This window comes from Cebidichthys violaceus, unplaced genomic scaffold, assembly GCF_023349555.1.
Source record: "Cebidichthys violaceus isolate CVI_PGR_0920_01 unplaced genomic scaffold, fCebVio1.0.p SCAF_25, whole genome shotgun sequence".
NCBI lineage: Eukaryota > Metazoa > Chordata > Actinopteri > Perciformes > Stichaeidae > Cebidichthys > Cebidichthys violaceus.
In genome coordinates this window covers 5135229-5148662 of record NW_027176428.1, presented here as the reverse complement: position 1 = coordinate 5148662, position 13434 = coordinate 5135229, and the positions used below count along the sequence as shown (strand labels likewise).

At 40.3% G+C, this 13434-nt stretch overlaps 1 protein-coding gene across 5 annotated transcripts in view; it reads right to left on the bottom strand.

Moving 5' to 3' along the window:
- Positions 1 to 13434, bottom strand: part of cpne5b (copine Vb) — a 103705-nt gene that overhangs the window by 29537 nt on the left and 60734 nt on the right. For all 5 annotated transcript variants that reach the window (XR_011103743.1, XM_068720179.1, XM_068720180.1 and 2 more), the window contains exons 7-8: positions 9195 to 9258; positions 1013 to 1116 (exon numbers count right to left, since the gene is read on the bottom strand). Coding sequence is in view for 4 of the 5 variants with exons in the window: in XM_068720179.1 (XP_068576280.1) it covers positions 1013 to 1116; positions 9195 to 9258 (168 nt within the window). In the remaining variant the exon portion in view is untranslated. The remainder of the gene's footprint in view (positions 1 to 1012; positions 1117 to 9194; positions 9259 to 13434) is intronic.

Here is a 13434-nt window from a genome sequence, read left to right as displayed (position 1 = left end):
AAAGACAATGTCAAATTCTACAGTGACGGGAGAGATGCTTTAAATAGGGCTGTACCCAGCTTTGTTTACCGCTTGGCCTGTCTCCCAGCTATATTGGGTTTTGGACCACAGAGAATAATTTGATATTTCAGTCTGGCTTTTAAATCCTTTCCCTTGACCTCAAGTATGACAATGATATGTAAATGGTTTTCTCTGATATCCAAAATGCCTTGCAGAGTAGAGCCACATAAATTCCTATCAAATACCCCCCAAATACCCTCTCGAAAAGCAACAAGGCAAAGCCTTGGATTACTTGTGCACCACAAAATGCCTCGAGCCTTTTAAAACCGTGTTAGTCCTTTAGCAGCAGAGGCCTCTAATTTGTAACCCCCTCTGGCACCAACACCAGATACTTGTAGCACATTTGTGGGTATCCATTTCCCACCCTGTTATGTATAAAAAAAAATACTGAGAAAAGCTGGAAGATGGCTAATGAAGCACTTGCTCAAGAATCTCCGGATAGATAGGGCTGACACTGCCACAACTGCACAGCCCCTTGGGGAGGCTGAGCAGCACTCTGAGAAGGCGTGAGGAAACAAGGGAGTGCACCACTATGTGACAGTGCTTTTCCTACGGATGGAAAATGCAGATTGTCTTTTATTATTCTTGCTTTTATGCTTTTAAATTTATTTTAATTTTTTACATTAACTGCCTCTCTTTCCTTTTTGTTCTCCTTGAGTCATTTAAGAAAGGCATAGTCGTGGGAGTTGTGTTGTGATGTGAACAGGATACTTGCCTCTGTATGCAGTCTCTTGTGCATGCCTCAGTAACCACTGCAGCTCTATTCTCACACTGTACATATACTTATCATCCCTCTCTACTGTATCTCCTCTAATGATACCCCTCTTTTTGCCTCCCACTCTTCCCCAGATGATTTCCATAATGTTTCTGTAACTTTTATGATATTAGGATACCAGCACTTGCAGCTGCCTTTCGAACCACTTGAAAAAACTAAATCCCATCAAACACTCACGTTCCATCCTCGTTGCTTCTGTAGAAGACCATGAAAGGGTCCGACTTGCCAAAGAAGTCCTTCTTGTCTAGCTTGTTGGCACAGAACTGCATTGTGGCGCTGTCCTGCAGGGATGCATGGAGATGTGGGGAGAGAAGTGTGAGATAGGGTTGGGGGACGGGTATGTCATAACTTCTTCATGATTAAAGAATGTAAGGTATTATTTATGTGGCCTATTTTGCTCTTCTTCCCAGCTTATAGTGGGACAGCAGATGGAGGAAGCTTTCTGTGCATCACACAATAGGATTGTGTATACTGCATGAATACTGTAATCTGTTATACGTGTATGAGTGTGTATTTATCCATATTTGTATTCCTTGGCACATTGTGAATATCTTGTCACAAATATTAAAAGTTAAGGACCATAACTGTTATAAACATGATTAAGTAGAAGACCTAATGAATGTTCAGTTGGCTGATTATTTAAAATCTTTTTTTGTCAACATGTCACATCACAGCCACCGTGTTTCACCACCTAACTGCTGGAGATGAGCACAATTAGTTTCAGCAGGTGTGTAAGACTAGTAGGACTCCATGTCCTGCCAAGTAGATGCTCACACACAAGCACACAGAGAGTGTTCAACAACACCTCATACAAATACCCACAAATGTATACAAAGCTGCCGGAAAACTCAAAGAAAGGTTCGGAGAACTATTTTATGAATCACGTTACACAAAGGAAAAATGCTCTTTTCTTATTTGTACGAGGATGTAAACATATACTGTATGACTTCATTGTTTTAGTCTGTGTAGTGTGAATGTCACCTGCTTCCACTCTATGAACTACTGGCAGTCAGCCTACCATACACTCTAGCTTTATCTATAACCACAGCCTAATGGCGTGTGTGTTCAAGTATGCAGGCTTTGTAATACCGAACCATAGTCCTGTGTCCACCCACCTGCTAACATTAGTGCCAGCTGCTTACCAAGTCTAATTCTAGCATGAGTAATAGTCATCAAGCTAACTTCTTCTGATATCTGTCACAGCATCTGGAAAGCATCACATGCTTCAAGTATATTTCAGCCTCAGAGAAATATCAAATTTAAAGCACGGTTTCTGCTTCGGGCTTCGGGCTTTGTGTTTTTTTTCTTTTTTCTTTTTTTTTTGCTTCTTGTTTCAACCAAACACACGATGATGAACTTAATGTTGTTCTCATAATGTAGGTACAATATCATGTTGTTAGATATAAATTATAGCCATACATTTTTGTCTTCAGTAGTTATGAAGCAAAGAATTGCAAGATCAATCCATCATGCTGCAAAACAAAAAACAAAAATATTTTTTAAGTAATTATAGGGATAAAAACCAGAGCTGCAGAACCTGAGATAACCTCTGTTTTTATTCCACCCATTCTTCCTCTTTGTGAAATCATCAATCATCAATTAAAAGCATGAGCAAGCAGCCTTTGCAATCTTTTAACGTAGGCCTAGCTTATCATTGTGTTTTCCTTTGAGAAGAGCATGCTTCTTCTCTGCTACTCAGAAAATGCCCTTTACGTGACCACATTCAATCAGAACTATAGATTTTGATCTAATCACCTGGATTCCCAAAATATAAACGACATGTTTGCAGTTATAAACGGCAGATCTGATTTTCACATTTTACCACTAGAATCAGATTGCACCAATTCCATTAGCTTGGCAACAATTAATCAGTCAACAAAATTCTTTATGCACAGTGGAGTATTTATATGAAGAATTAATTGTGTCTGAGGTGACCCTTGGATTCAAAAGATCTCACAAAGACTATAAAAATGTTTTATATTTACCTTCAAATAAATCAAAGGCCAGCAACAGATGCTGGGACATTAATACTCGCTGCAAACCAACTCTTACTCATTCTCCTTAGTACGCCCTCTTTCAACCACAAATGAGCCTGATTGTGCATTTTCTCCCCCAGTTGTTTATCATGAAATGTAGCGCTTTCAACAACCCCAAATATAAATCACTTGGCTGCTGTTGAGGCTTGTACTACTTGTTTACCATTACCCCTCCCTGGTCTTGGCTCTCCTTGTGTGGTGGGAGTGCAGGGAAGGGGTGATTTATCTGTGGTGTATGGACTGTGGCTAATCTCTGAAACATAGTGGGTTCATTACAGTATGTTCAAATGCTACAACAGTAGATTGCGGTTGCTTTCAGGGCTCGAGGCCGTACACTGGGTAGCCATGGTGCCACTAATGATAGCTTAATAGCTTTTTAATGTTGCAGCTTGCACCTTGTGTGCTGGCTGAGGGCAGCGTGGCCAATCAGCAAGAGAATGTGTGCGAGGTTGTGAGTGTTACAGACTGTGTGAGAGAGTGAGAGTAGGAGTGTTTCTGTGTACATGTTCCGATGCCCATTTAAATTCCTGTATGCATCTAACCACAGGGTCCTCACTGTGTCTTTATCGCGCACAGCCAGGCACCATGCAGCATACACTTCCCTCTGACACACTCATGATCACATCCACTCCACTCCGGTAGCAAGAGCAACTTTATCTGTATTCCTGCTCTCATCCCGAGGACACCCACACACACACACACACACACACACACACACACACACACACACACACCACATGTCCGCCGTTTGACCCATCCCTGCTACACATAGACTCACCCTGTTTCATTCTCTTAAAAACACTCTTTTGCTCCTGGGGAATGTTGGCAGTCATGATTGACACACAAGCAGTTACGTATACAATACTTATGTCATCTGAACATGCAACAGTATAAATAATTGCGGTGGCAACCGATTTCATTTGTGTATCTTTCTGCCTTCTATCCCTGGATACTTTGTTTATTTTCAACAAGTAACTTCAACTGGCACTGACTGTGACAGTGTAGTCTCTATACACATGAAGGCAGTGTTCAAGCTTACAATTTGGTGTTCTGGATTGCAGCACCCATAAGTAAAAATAAAAATCTCAAGATGCATATTGTGAATGTCATCTCCCTGCACTGAATAAAAGATATGTAAGAAACATCCCAGCTCCATTTTTTTTCTGGGGCTCAACTATCTACAGATTGACATATACATGACTCCCCAGTGTAAGATACGGTGCAGTAAAGTAGATCGCAGCATCTTCATTCACTCACATATTAAAATCATCTCGGTTTTCCTCTCTAATGAAACATAAAAGGTGGGATGATTAATCCATCCTGCAAAAGATAGTGAATCCATGCAGAGTAAGAAACAAGTTTTTTTTTTTGCTATTCTGATATTCTGCGATTCAGATGTTGATAAATGTCTATAACTACCAGAATTCTGCATGAAGTTTTGCAAGTATAAAGCATGTGCTCACTGGGATTAGCTGTAGATCAGTGACACGTACTACTGCAGAACAAAGGAAGACTGTTGCATGGCCCCATGGTTGGCTCTATAGGAATCAAGTGAACTTGCTGATCAAGTTGCTCACAAAGTAAACGCAGGTTTCGATCTTAAAAGAAGCACAATTTGGCAACATTTCCACTCTGAGGGATGACACACCAGAAAATCTCTGTGGAGCTAATAGGCACATAAAAGCATTTATGGTGATGGAATGTGTTGAGGGTATTAAATATTCATCTGCTCCTGCCTCATTAAGGTTCTATGGCACGAACACAGACTCTTGCAAAGGTCTGTGATCAACAGCCATTTGCTAATATGGAGTGAATCAGAGTATCAATATTTAAAGAGGGGGGATAGGCTGAATAGAGACACGTCCACACCCTCACAGGAGTAATGAAGGAATGTTTGTGACAGAATAGTGTGAGAGTTATAGATGCACTAATTAAGACAGAAGAAATGTGGAGCAGAAAACAGGAGAAGTAGTAAAAATATAGCATAAGGGCCAAACCAGTGCATTTACATTGGAATCACATAAGCATGAGTTGGTGTGAGTCAGTGTGTTTCTCTCTCTTGGGGGCTAAATGTGGAAAAAAGAAATATGGCATGTGCATTCTTTTTTTACGTGTGTTTCTACAAATTGGTAATTCCTTGCCTGGATGAGCTTCCCCCGTTTCTTGCTTGATTTAAAGCCACAGGATATGAAATCTGTGATTCATGTTGTCTTGTAGCATTTAATGAGGATTGCCAAACAGCATACGTGAGTCGAATAGAGTGTCAGCAATTTCTGCTTCCCACCCGCATCTTCTAATCGCTCCACTCCCAGCTGCTCCAGGTTTTCCATTTTCTACATTTGATATTTCATTTATTCCACTTTTTCTCTACTCACTCTAAAGGAAAACCGGTTCCAGTTTGCTCCGTAGCAAATGCGGTGAACGCTGCCTTTAAGATCTATTGCAGAATGCCAAGTGACATTTTGAGGCATCAAAGAAGGCAGTGAATGGAAGCACAGAAAGTAAGGTGAACAGACGTTGATCTGTCGTGTGCAATTTGCTTCAGGAGAAAATTACAATGTTTCATCAACTTTGTTGTATTTTTGATGATATAAATGTGCAATCAAAGGATCAAAAAATGGCCTGGAAGAAAGAAGGGCTAAAAACTGGTGTTCCTGTCACAGACACTCAACACATTTATGCTGTCAGTCGTGGAACATCTCCACTGGTTGTTTGTGGCCAAAAGAGATAGACTGTAAAAAAAAAAAAAACAGTCCAGCGGTTAAATTTGTGCAAATAAAACTGAATGAAATCCCTCTTGGCATTGTTCCAGCTTGTTCGTGTGATGGAGCTTTATCCTGAAGAGAGGGAACACAGAGAGATGCTCCAAGCAGAATCACACTGCTCTGCTATACCCTGTTGCAAATATTTCAGAAAAAAATGCAATAATGCAGCATTATTATTCTAAGGTGGCCCAAAGTAGGCAGTCAATAGTGCCATGAAATTGAATAAATGTAATTATGAGATGCTGTTATCATTAGACTTAACTATAAGGTTGTATCTTCTGCTATAGCAACAACACTTACTTTTTACTTTTCCACTGTTCAAGTTGTATTTGTCAGACATGCTGCAAGATCAGGGTTTTACTGTTGCAGCTGCTTAAGCCCCCCCAAATTTTTTTATATTTTCAAAGAGCCGTAGCCACCCCCGGAAATGTGTTGCTACTGATGTGTTGATAGTTTTGCAAGTGGGAGTTAATCAAATTCATGTAACCCAATATTTTGATGGTAAAGTGTTTGGATAGCTGCCCTAGCTTTTAATAAGCAGCAAATGGAGTTGGAGAAATGTTTTGATATACTTGATTACTAATAATATTATTACTCACGCCTCATAAACTTGATCAAATGGGAGAGCAATATTTTCCTAATTACCAGTTCTGTTCCTCAAGCATGGTATTTTGTCCATATGGTTCACATTTATCAAAATCAAACTGTTGTGAAAATCAGTTAATGCAAAATGATCGGAAAGATTTTCTCCTACTCTACATTTGGTTGCTGAATTGGTTGTAAACTTTGGCATTACACTGAGAAATAAGTAGAGCAAAGTCAGTGGGTTTGTCATCGAGACAAACTCAGTGAGAGTAGGACGTTTGCTGCAATATTCATCTTCAGATTTTGGTTTCCACAAGACCACAAAAATGTCATTGGTCATCTTGATGTGCTTGTTTTTTCTGCAGCAGGTATAGTTTACAGATAGGGGGGACCACATTAGACAAGTTAGAAAAAGACACAGTGAGTCTGGTCTAGCAAAGCTGATTAATTGATGGTATCTGAACTCAGTTTATTAACTTTAGATGCTTTTCTTTTGATTTTTCTAATGATGGGCAGTGAGACACATTTCTAAAAGGTATATAACCATTTAAAGTGTCTCTTTTTCTCTAGACTCTTCATAATAATGTCTCAAGAAACACAAACTGCATACCACACCAGCATGTACAAGTGTATTATATTTTCGTACTGCAGGGTGTGTAAGCACAAAAAAACACCCACATAAACACACAGACTACATCGTGAATGGAAAATGATGAATAATGTCAGTTCATGAGTGCTAAATGTGTGTTAATCTCTTCACCCTGGCCAGACCCACTTCATTACAAACTTATGCTGAGCAGACAAGCGTTTTACATAACCCAGAGAAATTATTTTTGAATTCTAGTCAAGAAGTCTTTCCATAAATATAACATGTAGCAGGCTGCCTTATATAGGAAAATGTTTAAAATCATGCACTAGGAATCTTACACAATGAAATTGAGGCTTCTTTGAGACAAACTGTAAACAACATAATAAGCTATTGCCTTTTGAGATAATATGGTGACTTTTTAGCAAAGATTTTCCTTTTTACACATGCGGCAGTTACGGATCAATCAGCGATCAGCTTTCATTTAGAGTTGTGTATCTGGCCAGCTGGCTTATGTCCAAAACTCACTCTCTTCTTAGCTGTGTTTTAGTCTCCACCAACTTAGGTCTGGAAAGATCTGGCCCTTTAGCTGCTTTGTACGTGCTATGCAGCTTGAACCAGGCTTTCCATGTTAATGCAGGTTTGTTTGTATGTAAATAAGTATCCAGACAAGTTGTTAACAAGTGTGTGAAAGTGGAAGTAAATTTGTTTCAGGCAGAGAGAGTCGGTCTCAACCGCAGTTGTTATATCTAAGAGCTGGTACAGTACATGCCAGGCATGAAATAATCCTCTATTGATTCGCTCCACTGTCTTTGTATCTGTTTCTATCTGTCTGACTTTTTCTCTCTCCTCTACACATCTACAAATCTCTGCTTCTCTCCATCTTATCTCTGCTTGTTTGCTCTTTCATTTTCATTCGGCCATTTTTTCTTTCTCATTTACTCTCTTTCTCTCTCTTTGTGCCAATTGCTCTGTTGCACTCCCTTGCTTTTCAATATCCTCTTCTAATCTGCGTGCTGGGAGCCCACTGAAGCATCCAAGGCTTTAGTTGGTTGTTGAGGGGACGATCAGCACTCACCCCATCGTGTTCCTGGGCCGTTTCATTAGACGACGTGGCTCTCCGCAGAGTGAGAGCAGCTGCCCTGTCTGTTATGCTCAGAGAGGGCAATGTGTGTGTTTGTGTGTGTCTGGGTGTGTAAATAAGTGTGACAGGTATTGAAGGGCGGTAGACAGGTTGGTGGATATATAGACTAAAGATATTATAATTTTAACCGATCAAGCTGTGATGAATGTATTAAAAATGAATATTGGCTGTGATGAATGTATTAAAAATGAATATTGGCTGTGATGAATGTATTAAAAATAAATATTGATATAAATTAAATATAATTCAGGCATTTGCTCCCTGTGGGTCCACATCTGTAAAGGCCTATCCGTCTCTCTTCTCAGCCGCGCTGACTGTGTGCTGAGTTACTGGGACTGCACAAGTCATCCAAACTGATCGAATCATATGGGCACAAAACCCGCTACAGGAGCTGTATCCACCATTATGGATAAAAGGACTTGTTTCATCTAATCAGTCGTGACGTTCTTTCGCCAGAAATGGGTGCTTTCCATAGACTGTAAAAGTACGTTTGTATGAATTGTACCAAAGCGCTCTTTCTGTCCCACACACAGACTCTTTGCTTCTCTCTGTCTTTATCTCGGTTGCGCGCTGTCCAGAGGCAATACACAATTACAACTTTCCAAACCGATAACAATAATTGTTTTGGAATTGCTTGTGACATTGCTTGTTAAATCACGAAGCGGAGCTCAGTGGTCAATGACAGTCAGCCATCACCGATGGATGATGGCATCGTTCATCTGTCGTACCCGATCCTTTTGATTTCTGCCTGGCTTCTCGCCAGAATGTTAAAAAAAAGTGATAGAGAGTGGAGGCGGGGCAAACAGATCAAGTTGGATAATGGAAAAAGCTGATGTTTTGAAGCGCGGAATTGCATTGCACGTGTTCATTCAATGCGACAATAACGCAGGCAAAGCGTTAACCGCCTTTAAGCAGCATCGGCTATCGAAGAACAAACTCCCAAGTATCAGAATACATTTGCATGAGCACGAGTAGGCAAGCATAATTAGGCAATACCCCAAATCTGACAAATCTTGTTCATCACTCAACGTGAACAATGCCAGATAAATTAAACTTAATGCGCGGACCCAACAGGCAGTTTCTTTTGTCTGTAGCTGTGCACTTGCACTTATTTGCCTCTCTAAACTTTCCTCACGCTAAATTCACTTTATGTACGGTTTTAAGACTGTTTAATGAGGCTTCTCTGACAGATGTTTGCCTGCTAATGTGTGTTTGACAGGGGAGATTATTAGGGCTTACTCACTCGACAATTGCTCAGCTCCTCTGCGGACAGGACGATGGTGCCACATTTCTTCCCTTGGATTCCTCTGTGGAGTAAAGAGAGAAAACAATAAGAGCTGAACATAAATTACAGAAAACATCTTCTACTTGTCCACTCTTAGGCGATTATTAAAGCTCACTGCGAGAATAAAAGCATTTAATTTTTTCAACTGAATTAGTCTGTGTGATTATACTCAATAACAAAAAGTAAATTGATGTAACTCATCCTTGACATTCCATGACACTTACAGAAAGTGTTTTTTAAATTGAATTACAATTTTTGATATTACTCAACAGGGCCATGTGATGAACCTGCTTATGAGCTCTCTTACAGGAGCTTTAAGTCTGTTTTGTTACATTGTCCCGATTGTACAGAGCAACTGATTTAAATACTTGGGTGATCAACCAAACAAAAGCAGTCACTACTACTGTACATCTTAAAATACCCTTTGCAAGCATACTTTCATGTATCTTATCTTTCTTTTTTCTTGCAATACTTTTTTCATTATGTGTTACTTTAAGCTCATTGTATTTGTGTTTTACACCAGGGGAGGTGAAGACGGACAGGCATTGCCTAAGGGGAAAGAACAGTGCCAGTGTGTTTGAACCTTGACATCCCTGTTTTGCAGTATTATCATCTAATGCAGATTGAGTTTATGTGCTTATTCATCTGTTTTTAATTCATTTTAATAAAATATTTTTGATCAAATCAATTTCAAAATAAAGAAGAGATTTGAGAATCAGAAAGGCCTAAAATCTCCTCAGTCCTTTCATCCACTTAAAGTGACAGGTGGAATTGAATCTTAATTGTCATGAAATGGAATTTGTATATTAGGACTTGAGACGTTTAAAATGGAAAAGATGTAAAAATCACATACCATTAGGACATACTTTCTACACATTAATGGAAGAAAATCAGTCCACAAGCCAATGCTTTTAACATTATCAAAAAAGAGACCATATTACTTAACTCTATCCCTTTGACACAACTCTCTCCTCCCTGTACTGGCTTCCTCTTAATCATAGAACTAAGTTGAAAAACTTTTTTTTTGTCTGCTTACATTAGTGAACTCCTGTCCTCATACCATGCTGTCACAGACTTGAGATCCTCTTTCCAAAGGCCTGTCAGTCGCTACAGTACGTCCAGGTCTAAATCAGGACCCACTAGCTTCTAACTTTGCCTGGTTTTGTTTGTCTGGAACTGTGTGTCTGTCGTCCACAGTTGGTTGGTTGGCTCTCTCTGAACATTATGCATTTGTGATTTTAGTCTGTAATTCTTTTTCCATATTCTCATTTGTGTCTGTACAGCAAAGCATTTTGGATTAACTGTGTTCTTTAAACATCTTAAGTTATATCCAGTTATATCCAGACGAAATCCATTCAACCTTTTTGTCAATCTGAGACTTCGAGAGTAGAAATTAAATGTGCTCCCACTTAAGGCCCATTGGTCCCATAAGACAAAACGTAAAATGTTTCTCCCTTTTCCCCACAAAATGTATCACATTTCATTCATCTGCCTGATGTCAGTGTGTTCGATCTCCCAGAGCACTAAATGTCTCACCAGAGGACTGTGATGTTTACTGCGGTCATTTTGCATGTGTGTTAATTGCCTCATTCATCAGCTTTGTGCCACAGTAAGAGGAATGTGCCTTATTAGTTTGAAAGGGTTTCGCGTAGGGAGGCATTGTGGTTGTGGGTGACCTGCATTGACTTCCTTTCAGTCCAAAGACATTAGGTGAATTATCTAATGCTGGTTTCAGACCAAAGGAGCGAAAGAGTTTGTGCACTTCCTCACGCAATCTATTCACACTTGCGAGTTTGGATGAGCAAATATATTTAGTATATGCGTTATCTGCAAATGTCTCATTGCCAATGTACGGAGTTACGTACTGCATATGCAAAACATTTTCAGTCAACATATTTCAATTATTTTCTCCAATATTTTTTACTGCCAACTAAAGCTTGATTCATATCTTATGGTTTGTTTAGGCAACTTAAAGCACGTAATTATGTTCAGGGAATGATCAGAATCTTGTCAATGCTAACTTGAAGCATGACACTAGATGCGTCAACTTTTCCCAAATCTAACCAAGTGTTGTAGCTGTCTTAACCTAACAATACGTAAGAAGCAGCAATTCCTCATCAATCCGAAGGCCTTCACCACAACATCTTTACAGAATATGAATGTCTACATTCTTGGATTATATACTTTGTTGCCAGTGTAGTAAATTCTGTTTTGTCCTAAAAGTTTTTAGCAAAGCATAGTAGTACAAAAATATATATATTATATATATATATATATATATATATATATATATATATATATATATATATATAATATAATATATTATATTAATATATACATAGGAAACAGACGTTGTGGGTGACCTAAAATATTTTATTTTGCCAGAGGCTGTATGCTAGAGTTGGATGCTCTTGACATTTCAGCAACAAAGTTGCACAAAAACCAACTACAGTTAAGATTTTTTAATCTGCTGGTATTTCCAGCTGCATTTTTTGACAATTTACACAAAAGATTGATGGACTTGGCTTGATGGTCTCTGGTTTTCACTCAGTATGCTGAGGTCAAAAGCGTTCTCCAGCTGTGTGTATAAGTGCATTCTGCCCTTTGTGTAGAGGTGAGTGTGTTTTTAAGAGGTAGATGGAGACCTTTGATCCACACAGTAAAAGACTTTCATTGATCTTCATGTGGGAAAACCATCCTGGTCGCATGGGCGACTGTGAGAGTGTTTTGTTTTTTTTCTCACCTAAAATCTTGTACACACACATTAATAGACATCTGGTACCCCATCAGCCTCTGCCTCAAAAAACAGCTTTCAAAAGACAAATGACTCCATATCTACTCCACACATTCCTTCCTTCACCTCCTGTAGCCAAATCCATTCCCTCTCAGTTCTTCCCATAAATAACCCATTACCTTAAGGCTACTGAAAAGCTAAAATCAACAAACAAAAAGAGTTTGGGTTACACAAGTAAATCTGCGCTGTGCTGACAAGCTGTGACTGTACAGTAGCTGCAGAGCAAAGCAGTTATGGCTAAAATGAATAACGCGGTGTACAGTCACAGGAACATAAACCTGGGTTTTCTGGTTTAATTTGTTTGTTGAAAAATACTTTTATGCTTTCTACAAGTTGTATCTAAAGAATGTGTGGGTGCAGTAAATGGATCCTACTGAGAATATTAGTTGTGCTACATGTTATCCAAAAATGCAATCACTCTAAAGGAATCTAATAGTATTTTTATTGATTGCTTTTGATTAATAATCTCATCTCATCTTCAACTGCTTATCCGGGATTGGGTCGCGGGGGCAACAGCTCCAGCAGGGGACCCCAAACTTCCCTTTCCCGGGCCACATCAGCCAGCTCTGACTGGGGAATCCTGAGGCACTCCCAGGCAAGTTTGGAGATATAGTCCCTCCACCTGGTCCTGGGCCTCCCTCAGGGTCTCCTCCCAGCTGGTCGTGCCTGGAACACCTCCCTAGGGAGGCGCCCAGGTGGCATCCTTACCAGATGCTCGAACCACCTCAACTGGCTCCTTTCCACGCAAAGGAGCAGTGGCTCTACTCCAAGTCCCTCACGGATGACCGAACGTGTGCCCGCCACCCTCCTGAGGAAACCCATTTTGGCCGCTTGTACCAGCGATCTAATTCTTTCGGTCATGACCCAGTTCACATGACCATAGGTGAGGGTAGGAACGAAGATTGCCCGGTAGATAGAGAGCTTTGCCTTGCGGCTCAGCTCTCTTTTCGTCACAACGGTGCGGTAAAGCGACTGCAATGTTGAAGAGATGTGTCATCCAAGATAGCATTTCTGGACGGATCTCATCAATCCCTGGGGCTTTGCCATTGTGGAGTTGTTTGACTACCTCAGTGACTTCCACCAGGGAAATTGATGATGCTCCCCCTTCAGCCTCCAGCTCTGCCTCTACAGTAGAGGGCATATTAGTCGGATTCAGGAGTTCCTCAAAGTGCTCCTTCCACCGCCCAATTACCCCCTCAGTTGAAGTCAACAGAGTTCCATCCTTACTGTATACAGCTTGGATGCTTCCCCGTTTTCCCCTCCTTAGGTTCCAGACGGTTTTCCAGAAACACCTTGCTGCCAACCAAAAGTCCTTCTCCATGGCTACTCCGAACTCCTTCCCCACCCGCTGCTTTGCCTCCTTCACGGCAGTGGCTGTAGCCCTTCGGGTCTGTCGGTACCTTG